Genomic DNA, 12,568 nt, shown 5'->3' with positions numbered 1-12,568 from the left:
TTTGCAGAAATGGCAAAAATTTCTGCTTATTTAAAGGATCATACACAAGAAAGATATATTACTGTATGGAGAAGATGGATAGATTATATTCAGAAAAAGTATGGAACTAAAAAGTTTCATTTATTTTATGAATGAATATTATAGTAAATGTTATAGAGAATTGTTTTAGAGGTTATTGGAGTTAAAGGTTAAGTATGATTTTTTTTTTCTTTTCTTATTATTATCATAAATTTTGTTATTATTAACCCTGTATTCTGCTCTGGGAAGTGAAGGGAGGGGGGTTGGGGGTGGGAGGGAGGAAAAGTGTGGGGGGGTAAGTGTAATATAAATAATGGTTGCTTATAGGGGTGCGGCCTGGGCACTCCCCCTATGCTGCGTTCATGGGTTTGATAGAGATGAGAGGAGAGAAGGTGTAGGGAGGAAGTAGGGCAGAGAGAGGAGAGGGGGAGGGGAAGAGAGTAGGATGGGAGATGAGAAAGAGGATGGAAGTAGGGAACGTTTTAAGAGAGGGTGGACGCGGCCTGGGGGGGAGTGGGCAGGTCATACCAATGGTTATGAATTTATTTTATTTTAAAACTGTATTGTATTTTTTATAATGTATAAATGAAAAAAAATAAAAAATTTTTAAAAAAAGAATTACTGTATTACAAAAAAAAATTCATTTACTATTAGCAAGCCAGGTATCCCACTTTTTTTTTATTTCTGCATTGGATTACTGTTTCTAAGTGAACAACTATCCATTTGTCTTCCTTAAATTTCACTATGTTACCTTCACCCATTTGTTTTATCTACCAAAATTGTTCTAAAGTTTATCTCTGTCTTCTAGGGTTGGGTTGTTCTTTTTAAATGTTTTGCTTCTTTCCCTTTTGGACAGCAATGGTGTGTTTCTTATTTTTATTCTTCTTGTTTTAATTTAAAGCCACACAGAATCATTTGGATTGGGTACTCTCTATGTAAAATAAATATTAATAACTATTGCATCCGTTTTTGTGTCATCTGATAATCTGATAAACATTCCTGCAACTTCTTCATCCTGGTCATTAGTAAAAATATTGATAAGTATAGTATCCAAGATTGAACCTGTGATATTCCACATGAATCGCACCCCAACTTGATAAGCACTATTTGAGTGTTATTTTCAAGCCAGATATTAGCTATTCAGTAGTCATTCCTTCAGCCTGTAAACAAATAGTTTGGTAATATATCACAAGGTGCTTCCTGAAATAGTTTGCTGAAATAAAAATATATTACTCTACAGCATTCTTAGAATCTGCTATGAAATTACCTGATCAAAAAACAAGACTAAATATTAACAAATCAATGCAGAGTCCCATTAATAATTCTATTGTTTTAGGTGCTTACAGAATAATCTCTTCATAATATGTTCTAATATTCTGAGACACGGAAGGTATACTAAGAATTTAGTTTCTTACAATCCCTTTCCTTTTCTTTTGAAATATGTATAGATATTTTCTGATAATTTTGAATAATCTCAAGTTTCAATGCTGCCTCTTCATTCTACCTTTCATAATTGTGTGAAAAAACACATAATATTTTCATAGGCTGAGCCAAAATAAATTGTATAATTCTGGTCTTGCTTTGTTCCCTTTTGACATCTTCAATGTGCAGCAGATAAACTGATTCTTTTAATTCTGAATATACCTAAAGGATCCATCTTTGTTCATAGCATCTCTTGCCAAAACTAAAATTGTCTTAAGTTTTAGCTTTCCTGTCACCAGCTGTTTAGTTCCAGGCTATCTGTATATATTATTGTCTGCTGAAGTATTCCTTTCCCCATCTTTTATATGTATCTTCTTTGGTTTTCAGATGTCAATCAAATTCCTACTATAGCCACATGCTGCTTCTGTGCTCCCATTTTTTTCCTCATTGGATTGTTCAGCAATTATGATTCTGAATTTATTAATGTTAGCTTTTTTAAAAACAACAAGAGGATACTTGTTAGGTTACACTCAGCTTTGGTTTCCTCAAAATCAAGAACTCCAGTATTATGAGATTACTTTTTTCCAATGTTCTTGCTACTTCCATCTCTTCAACTTAGACTTCCATATCAGAGTTGGAATAGCTGGTCCTCTTCGCCCTCAAGAATTTTCTGGAACAGCCATGCTTGGTAGAGATTTTTTCAACAGATGTTGGGTACTTTGCTAAAAATTGACAAAAATTATGAATTTCAGGGAATACAAGGGGAAGAGATCCTAAATCAGTTCCAATGCTATAAACACAGACACAGATCTTTTCCAAAATATGCTTTAGTCTGTGAAAAAAAACAACAACAACCAAGGAAGTTCAGCCAAACATTGTTATATATGAGGCTTTCAAAAACTTCACATAGTTTTGGATACTTTGGTTTTGGTTTTCTGATCTTTGAAGACTGTGTTCTACTTCCTTTAAAGACAATTCATGATGTTTCTCTTGCTGAAAAAAAAAAAAACAAACATTACCAATACATTTACATATTTTCAGCACCAAGTACTTGAAAATGGGAGTTTTCAAGTAATTTGGGGGTTTTAACGTATTTTTTTTTTATATATATTCAAGTAGGGAACTATTTTCCCATCAGGTTAAGAAAATGTCCCTGCAATTTGTGAGTGCTGGCTGCAGTAACCACTTCTGGTTAAAAGTGACTTTCTTGGGGTAGGGTTTTTTATACATACAATAAAGAATAACAGAGTTGGAAAGAATCTTAGAGGTCATCTAGTCCAACCCTCTGCTCAAGCAGGAGACTCTGTACCATTTCAGACAAATAGTTGTCCAATCTCTTCTTAAAAACTTCCAGTATTGGAGCACTCACAACTTTTGGAGGCAAACCATTCTACTGATGAATTGTTCCAAAAATTATGATTCTATAATGATAACCTATAACACGTATACATATAAGAGTCCCGAACTTTGTTTATAGGTATATACCATTCACAATTATTTTCAGAAATACTTTACTTGAAGTGGAACAATCTGATATGTGTTTTCTTTTCAATAATGTATTTTCAGTATATGTGCATTGTACATGCATGTATGCGTGTATATATGCTTCTGTTTGTGTAAAAAAAGGTGAAGAAAGGATGTGTTCCATATTAAATCTATGACACTCTGCTGGTGCATGAATTAATATTAGTTTTATGTTTATTTTTAACTATCAGTCTAAAACAGGGATAGTCAACCTTGGCTCTTTTATGACTCGTGGACTTCAACTCCCAAAATTCCTGAGCCAGCCATGCTGGCTCAGGAATTCTGGGAGTTGAAGTCCACGAGTCATAAAAGAACCAAGGTTGACTACCCCTGGTCTAAAACAAAAATGGAAAATGCTTAAAACATAACTTAATGGCTCACAAAGAAGCACCCAGCCTTGGGGCTGGTTAGTATCCTGAAGGTCCTCCTGCCGCCTTTTAATTAATTTTCTAATATTAAACTTAAATATCTTTGTCTCTTTTATATAGTTTTTACATTTTAATATTTTACTTGTACGCATTTTATTTGTACCCATTTGTCCAGTGATTCTCTGTGAGGGAAATGGGTAGTTTCTAAATTTGATAAATAAATGAATAAAATAAATATATATGGCTGTACTCACTAAAAAGTGTATTTTAGGATTGCAGTTAGGTTTGTTCGAATTTCTCTTCATCTGTCTTAATGAGCTTTGTTAGGGATCTGATCCCAAATGCCCTTGGTTTAATTCAATATCCTGACAAGATCAATGCAAGGGAGAAATACATTGTAAAATTACATGACGAAGTAAGTACATAGTTTGCTAAGTCCTCGTTCTTCTTATTTTCTTCAAATTATGGCAGGTATTCGAACTAGTCCATGTGTGAGGAAAGGATATTTAATCCTTTCCTTTCAGGCTCAACCTTTTCAAACTTTCCTCCTTTAATAATGATCACAGCCAGAAAAAATTAATATAGAGAATTCTCAATGGATTCTTGGAAGTAAAGGCATATAATCCAGTACATAAAAACATGCACAGAAAAGGTTTTCGGTATTGTTGAGAATGAAAAATCTGAGCTTTGAAAGGAAAAGGATAGACAGCAAACAGTAGAAAGTGAAGATTAAGTGATTTACAAATTCATACTTTTGTAGACATTGATCGACAGCACCTGCCATGATAACCATGGAATAAATTGGAAAATTGATGTGAACTGGAGAACTACATCTAATTAGCTTATTTATAAATAAAATATACTTCATTTGTTAGATACAATATGTTTGACCTTTTTAAGTTCCTATGGAAATCTAATGAGTTTAAAAAGTTCAAGACAAATTAAAGTAATACTGAAATAATAAAAGGAATTATACTGAAATCAGCCTTAAGTTAGATGTGCTATTACAGTACACACATCTTGAATTTTGATATGGAAAAAAATGTCTACTTACACTGTCCAGTCTTTTGGATAGCTCTTTCTTTTCTTTTTTCTTCTCTCTTAATTCATTTTCTAGATCCAATATTTTCAACTGAAAAGATCGCTCCTTAGAATTAATTTTTTCTAGTTCCTCTGTAAACTGTAAGAATTAAATATCTTAAGGTTCACTTGAATTACACAGCTTTTCCACTTCAACAGTAAACTGTTGTTTCCATGAATAGTCACTAACATGCTTGTCTGTTACAGAAATCCATATTTTAATAGAAAAGATGTATAGAAAAAACAGATTGAAATTATATATTTATGATTTTTTATGTTAACCTTCAAGTACCGTATATTATGAATATTTTTGAAAAAAACTACCACCATTTTAGAATAATCACTCAACCAGAAATGATAGTATTTTTCTCATTTTAACTGCTAACTTCTTGGCTCAGTCTAAAATATTAAATTTCACTTTTGCTAGCGCTATTATCTATCTTTGAAACCAAGTATTGGCTGAACCCCTTTCTTCCACTTAGAGAAACCAATTGAAGTTTTTTTTCCTAGTGAGGAAGGTTGTGATCCAGAAGACTTTTGGTTGAATCCCTGCTATTAAGTATATTATCTGAGAAAGAAAAGCTCCTGTTGTGGATATTCCAGCAAAATCTCTTTTATACAATTTGACTTTTTTTTACCCAATTAATAATTTCATCTTATGTCTCTCTGACTGCATTTTTGTATATTCTATTTGTTTATCAGGGTGATTTTTTTTTTCAAAAGGAGGATTTAAAATTTATTTTTTTCCATGCTGCTCTTTTCACAGATTGACTTAATATAGATAGATTTTCAGTAAATGTATTTTTAAATCCATTTTGCTCCATTTTTAAAAACCAAATTTCAGAGTAGTGAGAAATCCAAAAGATTATTTATGTTACAATGGGCAATTAGTTTAGAGGAACAATTAGAATGGGCTTTGATCTAGGATTATTGCACAGGAAGGAAAGAAGGTAGAAAGGAAGGAAATGAAAAGGTAATTCTTTTGCAATATAACAGTTGTTCTGTGATTATTTATATAATTTTACACACACACACACACACAATTTGCCTCAAAAAGATTTGAATTGGAAATATATGGATCTTTGCAGTTATGCATATTTAGAGACATAATATTCTTAATTTCACTAACAAAACATTCAGCCGTCAATATTACTTTTACCTGTTTCCTTCCATCTTCCAAAGCAGCTTCCAACTGTCTCGTTAAAGCATCATATTCAACAAGTTTCTGTTTGACGTGCAGTTCAGTTTTCTGAAGGCTATCTTCTTGATTCACCAACTGATTTTCCAGTTCTTTGTTTTGCAATTCAATTTCTTCTAGCTTTCTTTTAAGTCAAATATGTAGACAGGAGTAAGAATACCACAGAGAAATAAGTAGGAATAAGTAGCTTTGAAGAAAAGCAAGTATCACGCTTACCTTTTAACTCCTTCATATTTTAGCTGAATGTTGTAATTTTCCTCTTCCAAAGAAAGCTGTTTCAAAAAGTCATCACTATGATTTATCTGTTTAAAAAAGGGGATGTAAATAGTTAGCATGTCCAACAAAGCTATATAGAAATTAAGTGCTGTGAAACTAGCTCTGTTCTGTCCTTCACTGCAATATTGGCAGATAAATCCACTGTAAATACAAAGTGCTCTGATTGTACTTTGCAAGAGTAATCCAAAATTGTGAAAGATCTGAAGAAGCAGTTCGCCTTCTCCTGCATGCAGGATGAGAAGCAATTCTTCCATGCTTCATCTGAAGAGCATCCTTCCACACACAAGAGGAGGCAGCAAAGAGTTGTTCTCCATGTTTTCCAGTAGAAGAATTGCTTTCTTATCTGCCCTTCAGACAAGAAGGTATGGACATCAGGATCAATTCATTAGATCCTGCTCTGGTTCTTGTCACCTTCTGAATTAAGCTGAACAATGGCAGGAAATGGACCTGTTTTCTATTATTTCAGCAAGTGTTCACCTAAGTCCATCCTTCTTGGGGCTTGGGACTGTTAAGCAGACATCTTTACATTGGCCTTGTTTTAAAACATAAATATACTATTGTGCTTTTATGATGCCATTTTATTTCACTCCTCTGCTGTGTGATACTTGCCTTTCAATGCTTTATTTACTGTGCCGATTAGTTTTTTGACTGTGAGAGTATTTGCTGGAAAGGGACTTATAAATATACAGAATAAACAAAAAAAAAAAAGCCCTCTTGAATTTTAAAAGTTTTGTGTATTGCTATGTAGCATGCAACTATATATTTGGCAATATGATGTTTGTTTGAGTAGTGACTTCTTACTGGAACCATTTCAATAAGAGAGAAAAAGATAATTTCAGGAAAAACAGAGATTTTGTTAATCACTGTATGTTGGGACTTTTTTTCAGACTGATAGCTGTTGAAAATTAATGGCTGCTGAATTAGGTATCTAAACGGAGGCATTGCTTGTGCTGAAAACTCTCAGCATAGCCCACTTCACAGGGTTGTTGGGGTGAAATAGGAGGGGGAAGAAGTATTAGATATGTCTGCCACCTTGAGTTAGTTGTAAAAAATTATAAAGGTGGGATAATAAAAAAACAATAAACAACGGCATTATTCTTCCACTCTATTATATGAGCTTTATTATTTCCTATTCCTCATGCCTATCCAAAGAGTTCTCAAAATAGATAGCCATTATTTTGTGTACCTCCATGCCTCCATGAGCCTCCTGATCCATGCCAGATACCCATAAATCCTCCAAGACCCAGCCCTTCACAATCCACGTTCCCATCCCTCCCCAATTGCACATTAAAGCCTCATCATTTAGGAAGAGAATTTCCAATTCCAACTGCCAATGTAAGTTGAGGACTACCTGTATAATACTTTTAAAATGCCTAGCGCAGGGATAGGCAACCTTGGCTCTTTTATGACTCGTGGACTTCAACTCCCAGAATTCCTGAGCCAGCCATGCTGAGGGGAAAGGGAGAGGTTTCCAAGCTGAGTCAAGCTGGCTCAGGAATTCTGGGAGTTGAAGTCCACTAGTCATAAAAGAGCCAAGGTTGCCTAACTTGGCCTAGCGGAATGCAACGTTTTTGTTTAATTGTTACTACTGAAAAGACACTCATTGGTGCCCCGACTACCTTTCCTACCTGGGAGAAACTAATTCCCGAATAATATTGTATGCCCAAGTGCCCACTCTGAAATGAGCCTGGTAAAACACCTACTTTAAAAACAACAGAAAAGAACAATTTGGAGCATTAATTCCTTGAAAAACTGGAGTCAGCTTAAAGGAAAAAAAAAACCTCCCTCGTTTTTTTTAAAAAGCTGATGATAGCTAATGTTCGTGATGATAGCCAAGTTGCCAATTTTTTAAAAAATATTTTCCGGTGCTGGTTTAAATATCAAGCAGGAAAGTTTTATTCTCGAAGCACCTGAACCTGCAGCTCCCTAATGGCTTTGGATTTTTCTACGCAGCTCTTTTGCCAGGAGAGGAGGCTTTCCTGATCCTTCTGCAGTTTCTCTTCAGCTGCTTTCTGTAAGCCACGGGCATATTCTACCTCCTTCTGGCGAGCCTCCGTTTGGCTCTTCATCTGCGTAATGGCATCGGGGGTGGAGGAAAAAAAACACATAGAGTTCAGTCACTTTGTTCACCTTCCTGCAGTCAAGCCACAAACCACAGAATGGAACACAAAGAATATATACCATAAGATTGGAACCACGTACCACATCCCTTTCTAAATCTCTGCCTTCTGTTGTAGTTCTGCTGTCGTTCATGACCGTTTCGTATCTTGTTCTCAGTTGCTCGGCTTCCATTTCTAGTTTTGCCACCTAGGACAATATTTTATTTATTGTATGTGATAGATAGATAGATAGATAGATAGATAGATAGATAGATAGATTAAATAGACACAGCAACATTATTTGGACTGGATTTAGGATGGTGTCAGTCAGTCAACTAGCATACTTGACACCCAGAGCGGATCATTCTTTAGCATCCCCTTCTTTTGTTATTAAAGCCTATTTGGTGTAGTGCAGGGTTCCCCAACCCCCGATCCGTGGACCAGTACCGGGCCACAACCGGTCCTCACAAACAAAGCCCCATCCGCGGGATGCAGGCACCACACAAAACCATGCACCTTCTGGTCTGTGGAAAAACCTTTCTCCACAGAACCAGTCCCCAGTGACCTCTGATGTAGTGGTTAAAGAATCAGACTAGAATACATGAGGTTGTGAGTACTAGCCTCACCTTGGCCACAAAACCAGCTGAGTGATATTGGCTTGTCACTTTTCTCAACTACAGGAAGAAGGAATTGACAAGCTACTTCCAAAAAGTGATGTCTGTTGACTGCCAGGGGAAGAACAGTGAACTAAATGTCTCCAAAGTACTGTAGATGACAATGCAGCAAAGAACAGTAAGCACGGTTAACTGAATCTTTCTGGACACAGAGATTGTCCACTTGACAGGAGATGGCTGTTCTTAAGCACCAAGAGACGAGGGAAGCCATCAAAAGCTCTCAACAGATGGAGACTTTAAGGATACCAGGTTCATCTAATCTTTTTAAACCCTTTGGATTTACAATTATTTTAAACTTAAAAGAGCTCCTCCATACAACAAATTTAAAAAACTACCTGATGAGTAAATCTTCATCCTGGAACATAAATCTACATAAGAATTTAACTGAAATAAAGTGTGTTTTCTATGTTATGCAGAGCTCCAATAGATGTAAGGGTCCAAACCAGAAGCTTCTAAAGTGGTCAATACTGATTCCCAAGGTTACTATTATTATTATTTTTCATAGTGCTATTTGTGAAAGTCATATTTATTAAATAAAATACATGTTTTGAGTTTGTTGAAAAATCTGAAACTTTATAAGGAAATGTATGTGCTGAATCTTGCTTTAAAACTGAGGCAGGATTGTTAGAATAATAAGAAAAGCATACCTTCAATTCATATTGTATATAAGGAGAAAGTATTGTCCAAAGTAGGCTCATGGCAAACTTACCTCAGTTTTATATTCTTCAATCAGTTCTTCTTGCTGATGCACTTGTTCATGTAAATTTTCAAGTTCAGCTTCTGCAGTAATAAAATTTTCTTCCAGATCGGCTAGAGATGCCTACAATTAAGAGTATAATTTGTATAAGCACTGGTCCTGAAAAATGTAATGGCTGAAAAAAACATTTGTAATGTTTAAATGTAGGATATATAACATTCAATATTATAAGCTCGAAGCTTAGATTTATTTCTGAATGTCCCCTATTAGACTGAGAATCCTTCTTAATATACATTTTGAGAACTAGAATGAACTTTGAAAGCTCTCCATCCAAAAGGAAGATTATTCTGAATAAAGGCTTCACCTTCACAGAAGGATGAGGCAGAAAAAAAAGCTTCCTATTTCCATTACTGTACTTGCAGCAGATCAAAACAGCCCTCTAAAGTTAAAGACAAATTATTTAGGGGAAAAACTGGAGGTTGTAAAGCTGAACTATAAATAAAATTTTAGATAACTTGCCTTTAGTTTTGAATTTTCTGTAGAAATCTTTTTATTTTCAGAAGCAACAAAATTAATCTTTTGGATAATCTGGTTTGTTGACTTTCTTCCATCATCTTCTATTCTGTTTAGATCCATTACAAGGTCCGTGGTCTGCCTTTAAAGTTTGAAATACAACTTCTTTAGCAATTAATATGTGTAATACTATTTAATTATAAATGCACTGCAATAATTATAGCTTCTTAAGTATAATCTCTATTAGCAACTTTTTAGATGTTTAGATATATGTATCTTTATATACAGAAAACTGTGTTTCAATAAGTAAAATATACTTATTCTAACTATGACATTAAAAAGAAAGACATAATTAAATTAATTAATTGATTAGGAATTTAAGATTTTTTCAAGAGTAGCAATGTTTTATCTTATGTCCATCTATTTTGTGGTAAGTTGTGCTGCATTTCATGGAATTCCTTCTCCAATGTGCATACAAAAGCAGCCAAGTTAATAAAAACTGTAGTGCCGCCCAATTTGTATGGCCCCAAAACACTGCATTATAAAACTGCACTACAAAAGAGGTATATGATTTTATCTATGCTATTCCTGGTAACTAATCAGGTTAATTATGATATATTTGACTGTTTATCGCACTCAGTAAATTCCATACATGTCACTATCCACTTACTACAACAGTTGGAAATTTTTACAGCCACCAGAAACTCAAGTGCTCTTTGTTATAGACATTATAGTAGAGACATGTTTGATTATGGTGGGAAAAAAGTGTCTAGCAGTACCTTTTCTACTAAGAAGTTTAATAAGGTTTGAGCTGCAGCTGACTTCACCAGTGTTTGCAGTTTGATGGAAAAATAATTAATCCCTTACAGAAGAATTAACTGATTGCACTTAGTAGCTTTCCTCTCTGAAATTGCAAGGAAGGGGAAATGCTCCTCTCTACTACCAGCATGGGAATGTATGTAAATTATTTTCCATGAAGCATACTAACGATGGAAGGATTTGGCAAACACCCTACTGTATTGGCTATAGAAGAAATGCTGCAAAGAATCACTGAAAATAGAAAAATATTCTGTCTCTCTTCACCAGCTTCTTTCAATATTGGCCATGGTCAAAGAGAAACCTCTTCTTTCAACAGCCACTATGGAAACCAAGCAATCTGACAGAAGAGATGTTCAACCTATCCTTCCTCTAAAGCAGAGGTCTCCAACCTTTTGGGCACTAGGGACAGATTACGTGGAGATGGGGCTTTTTGTGGACCGGAGGGGGCATAGTTTTGTGTGTTGCATGCATCCCGCAGATGGGATTTTGCTTGTTTGTATGGCCCGGTTGCTGGCATCCCATGGCCCAATACTGGTCCATGGACCTGGGGACCCCTGCTCTAAAGGCCTGTTCATTCGCCTACCGTCACCAACGGTGACCAAATTAGTATTTATATCCCAAATGTATTTCTTGCAAACGAACCACAGTAGGAACAAATCTACCATAACAGAAGCAGGACAGGAGGTAACTAAATGATAATGCTTTTGTATCTTCTTCTCAGTTTCTTTTTTAAAAAATCTAATAGATAGGCAGTGTAATTGTTGCCCCACTAAAAAGACTAATATAGACATTCTCCAAACTAGTTGACTGCTTAGGAAAAATGACCGCAACTCAATGACCCAGAGTAAGTCTGTTTTATTGCTAAAGACCATAAAAACCACAAGAAAATGATTGAAATCCAAAAACCTCTCTATTATAAAGTTGGGACTTGTTATTTATTTAGTTCTTTATATTTTATTGATTCCTATCAAATGTCCAAGCAAAATATCTAAGCAGAATGGAAATTATAAACATGACACAAATGACATGAAAATGAAAACAGGCTGTTATACCCTTTAAAAATGAGAATTATTTAGCCACAGGCATTTACTTACTTTTTTAGAGTTTCAACCTGGACCTCTAACTTGGTTTTTTCCTCTATTATAATCCTGTGATGACTTTTCCAGATATTAGAAGCTGAAAATGCCTCAGACAATTGGATTTCCTGGAGATAGTACAAAATTTAAACTTTGTATTATAAAGATCTCATTTTCAAATTCTATAAGCTCAGGAGAATTTTTTTTTCTTCAAAGCAGTTTTTGAAAATATTGCAGTAGAACAAGAGTAACTTTTGAAACCTCATCATAAATACATCACTTAAAAAGTAAAAAAACCCTGTAAAACATTGTAACTGTAAAATAACCTAACAGCAGAATTTTCCAAAATTCTAGGAATGTTTTTCCTCAATGAACAATATTAATATTTTGTTCAGAAACATATTATTTTAAGGAAAGACAAAAAAATGACCATAACCTTTAACTGTTACCTCAGATAATTTCTCATTATCCACCAAACATTTACAGGCAAGAATAAGACAAGGTTACTCAGAAATATTTCTATTTCAATTGCCTTAAATGCCTGACTGGCAAATGCCAATGAGATTGCTATCAACAAGAAACCCAGTGAGATCATTATTGGAATTGTAAGCTTTTTTAAAAAAAAAAACCGATTGGAACCTGGAAAGTATTTTGCATTAGAACTGTCTTCACCAGTTGCCATAGGTAACTGGAAGTTCCGTTTAGCAGACATGTCAAACTTGCGACATCATGTGACGTCGTGAGACGTATCGGGATAGTTTTGCCATTGCCGGCAATGGGGTGGGCGTGGCTTCCGGATGACGC

The 12,568-nt window shown here is 34.8% G+C and overlaps 1 protein-coding gene across 5 annotated transcripts in view; it reads right to left on the bottom strand.

The window, feature by feature from the left end:
• Positions 1–1,901: 1,901 nt before the first annotated feature.
• The window catches only part of ODF2L (outer dense fiber of sperm tails 2 like), a 29,514-nt gene continuing 18,847 nt past the window's right edge, over positions 1,902–12,568 (bottom strand). For 3 of the 5 annotated variants that reach the window (XM_039321026.1, XM_039321025.1, XM_039321027.1), the window contains exons 9-17: positions 11,783–11,892; positions 9,876–10,011; positions 9,369–9,479; positions 8,089–8,193; positions 7,797–7,955; positions 5,827–5,912; positions 5,572–5,734; positions 4,387–4,512; positions 1,902–2,433 (exon numbers count right to left, since the gene is read on the bottom strand). In XM_039321026.1, the coding sequence (XP_039176960.1) occupies positions 2,305–2,433; positions 4,387–4,512; positions 5,572–5,734; positions 5,827–5,912; positions 7,797–7,955; positions 8,089–8,193; positions 9,369–9,479; positions 9,876–10,011; positions 11,783–11,892 (1,125 nt within the window). In that variant the 3' untranslated portion in view covers positions 1,902–2,304. Of the gene's footprint in view, positions 2,434–3,586; positions 3,698–4,386; positions 4,513–5,571; positions 5,735–5,826; positions 5,913–7,796; positions 7,956–8,088; positions 8,194–9,368; positions 9,480–9,875; positions 10,012–11,782; positions 11,893–12,568 lie in introns of all 5 variants that reach the window. The other 2 variants (XR_005553916.1, XM_039321028.1) reach the window with 2 other exon arrangements.

The sequence above is a fragment of the Crotalus tigris genome, unplaced genomic scaffold (genome assembly GCF_016545835.1).
Source record: "Crotalus tigris isolate CLP2741 ecotype Arizona unplaced genomic scaffold, ASM1654583v1 scf7180000023718.2468807, whole genome shotgun sequence".
Classification (NCBI taxonomy): Eukaryota; Metazoa; Chordata; class Lepidosauria; order Squamata; family Viperidae; genus Crotalus; species Crotalus tigris.
This window is presented reverse-complemented; position numbering and strand designations above follow the sequence as displayed.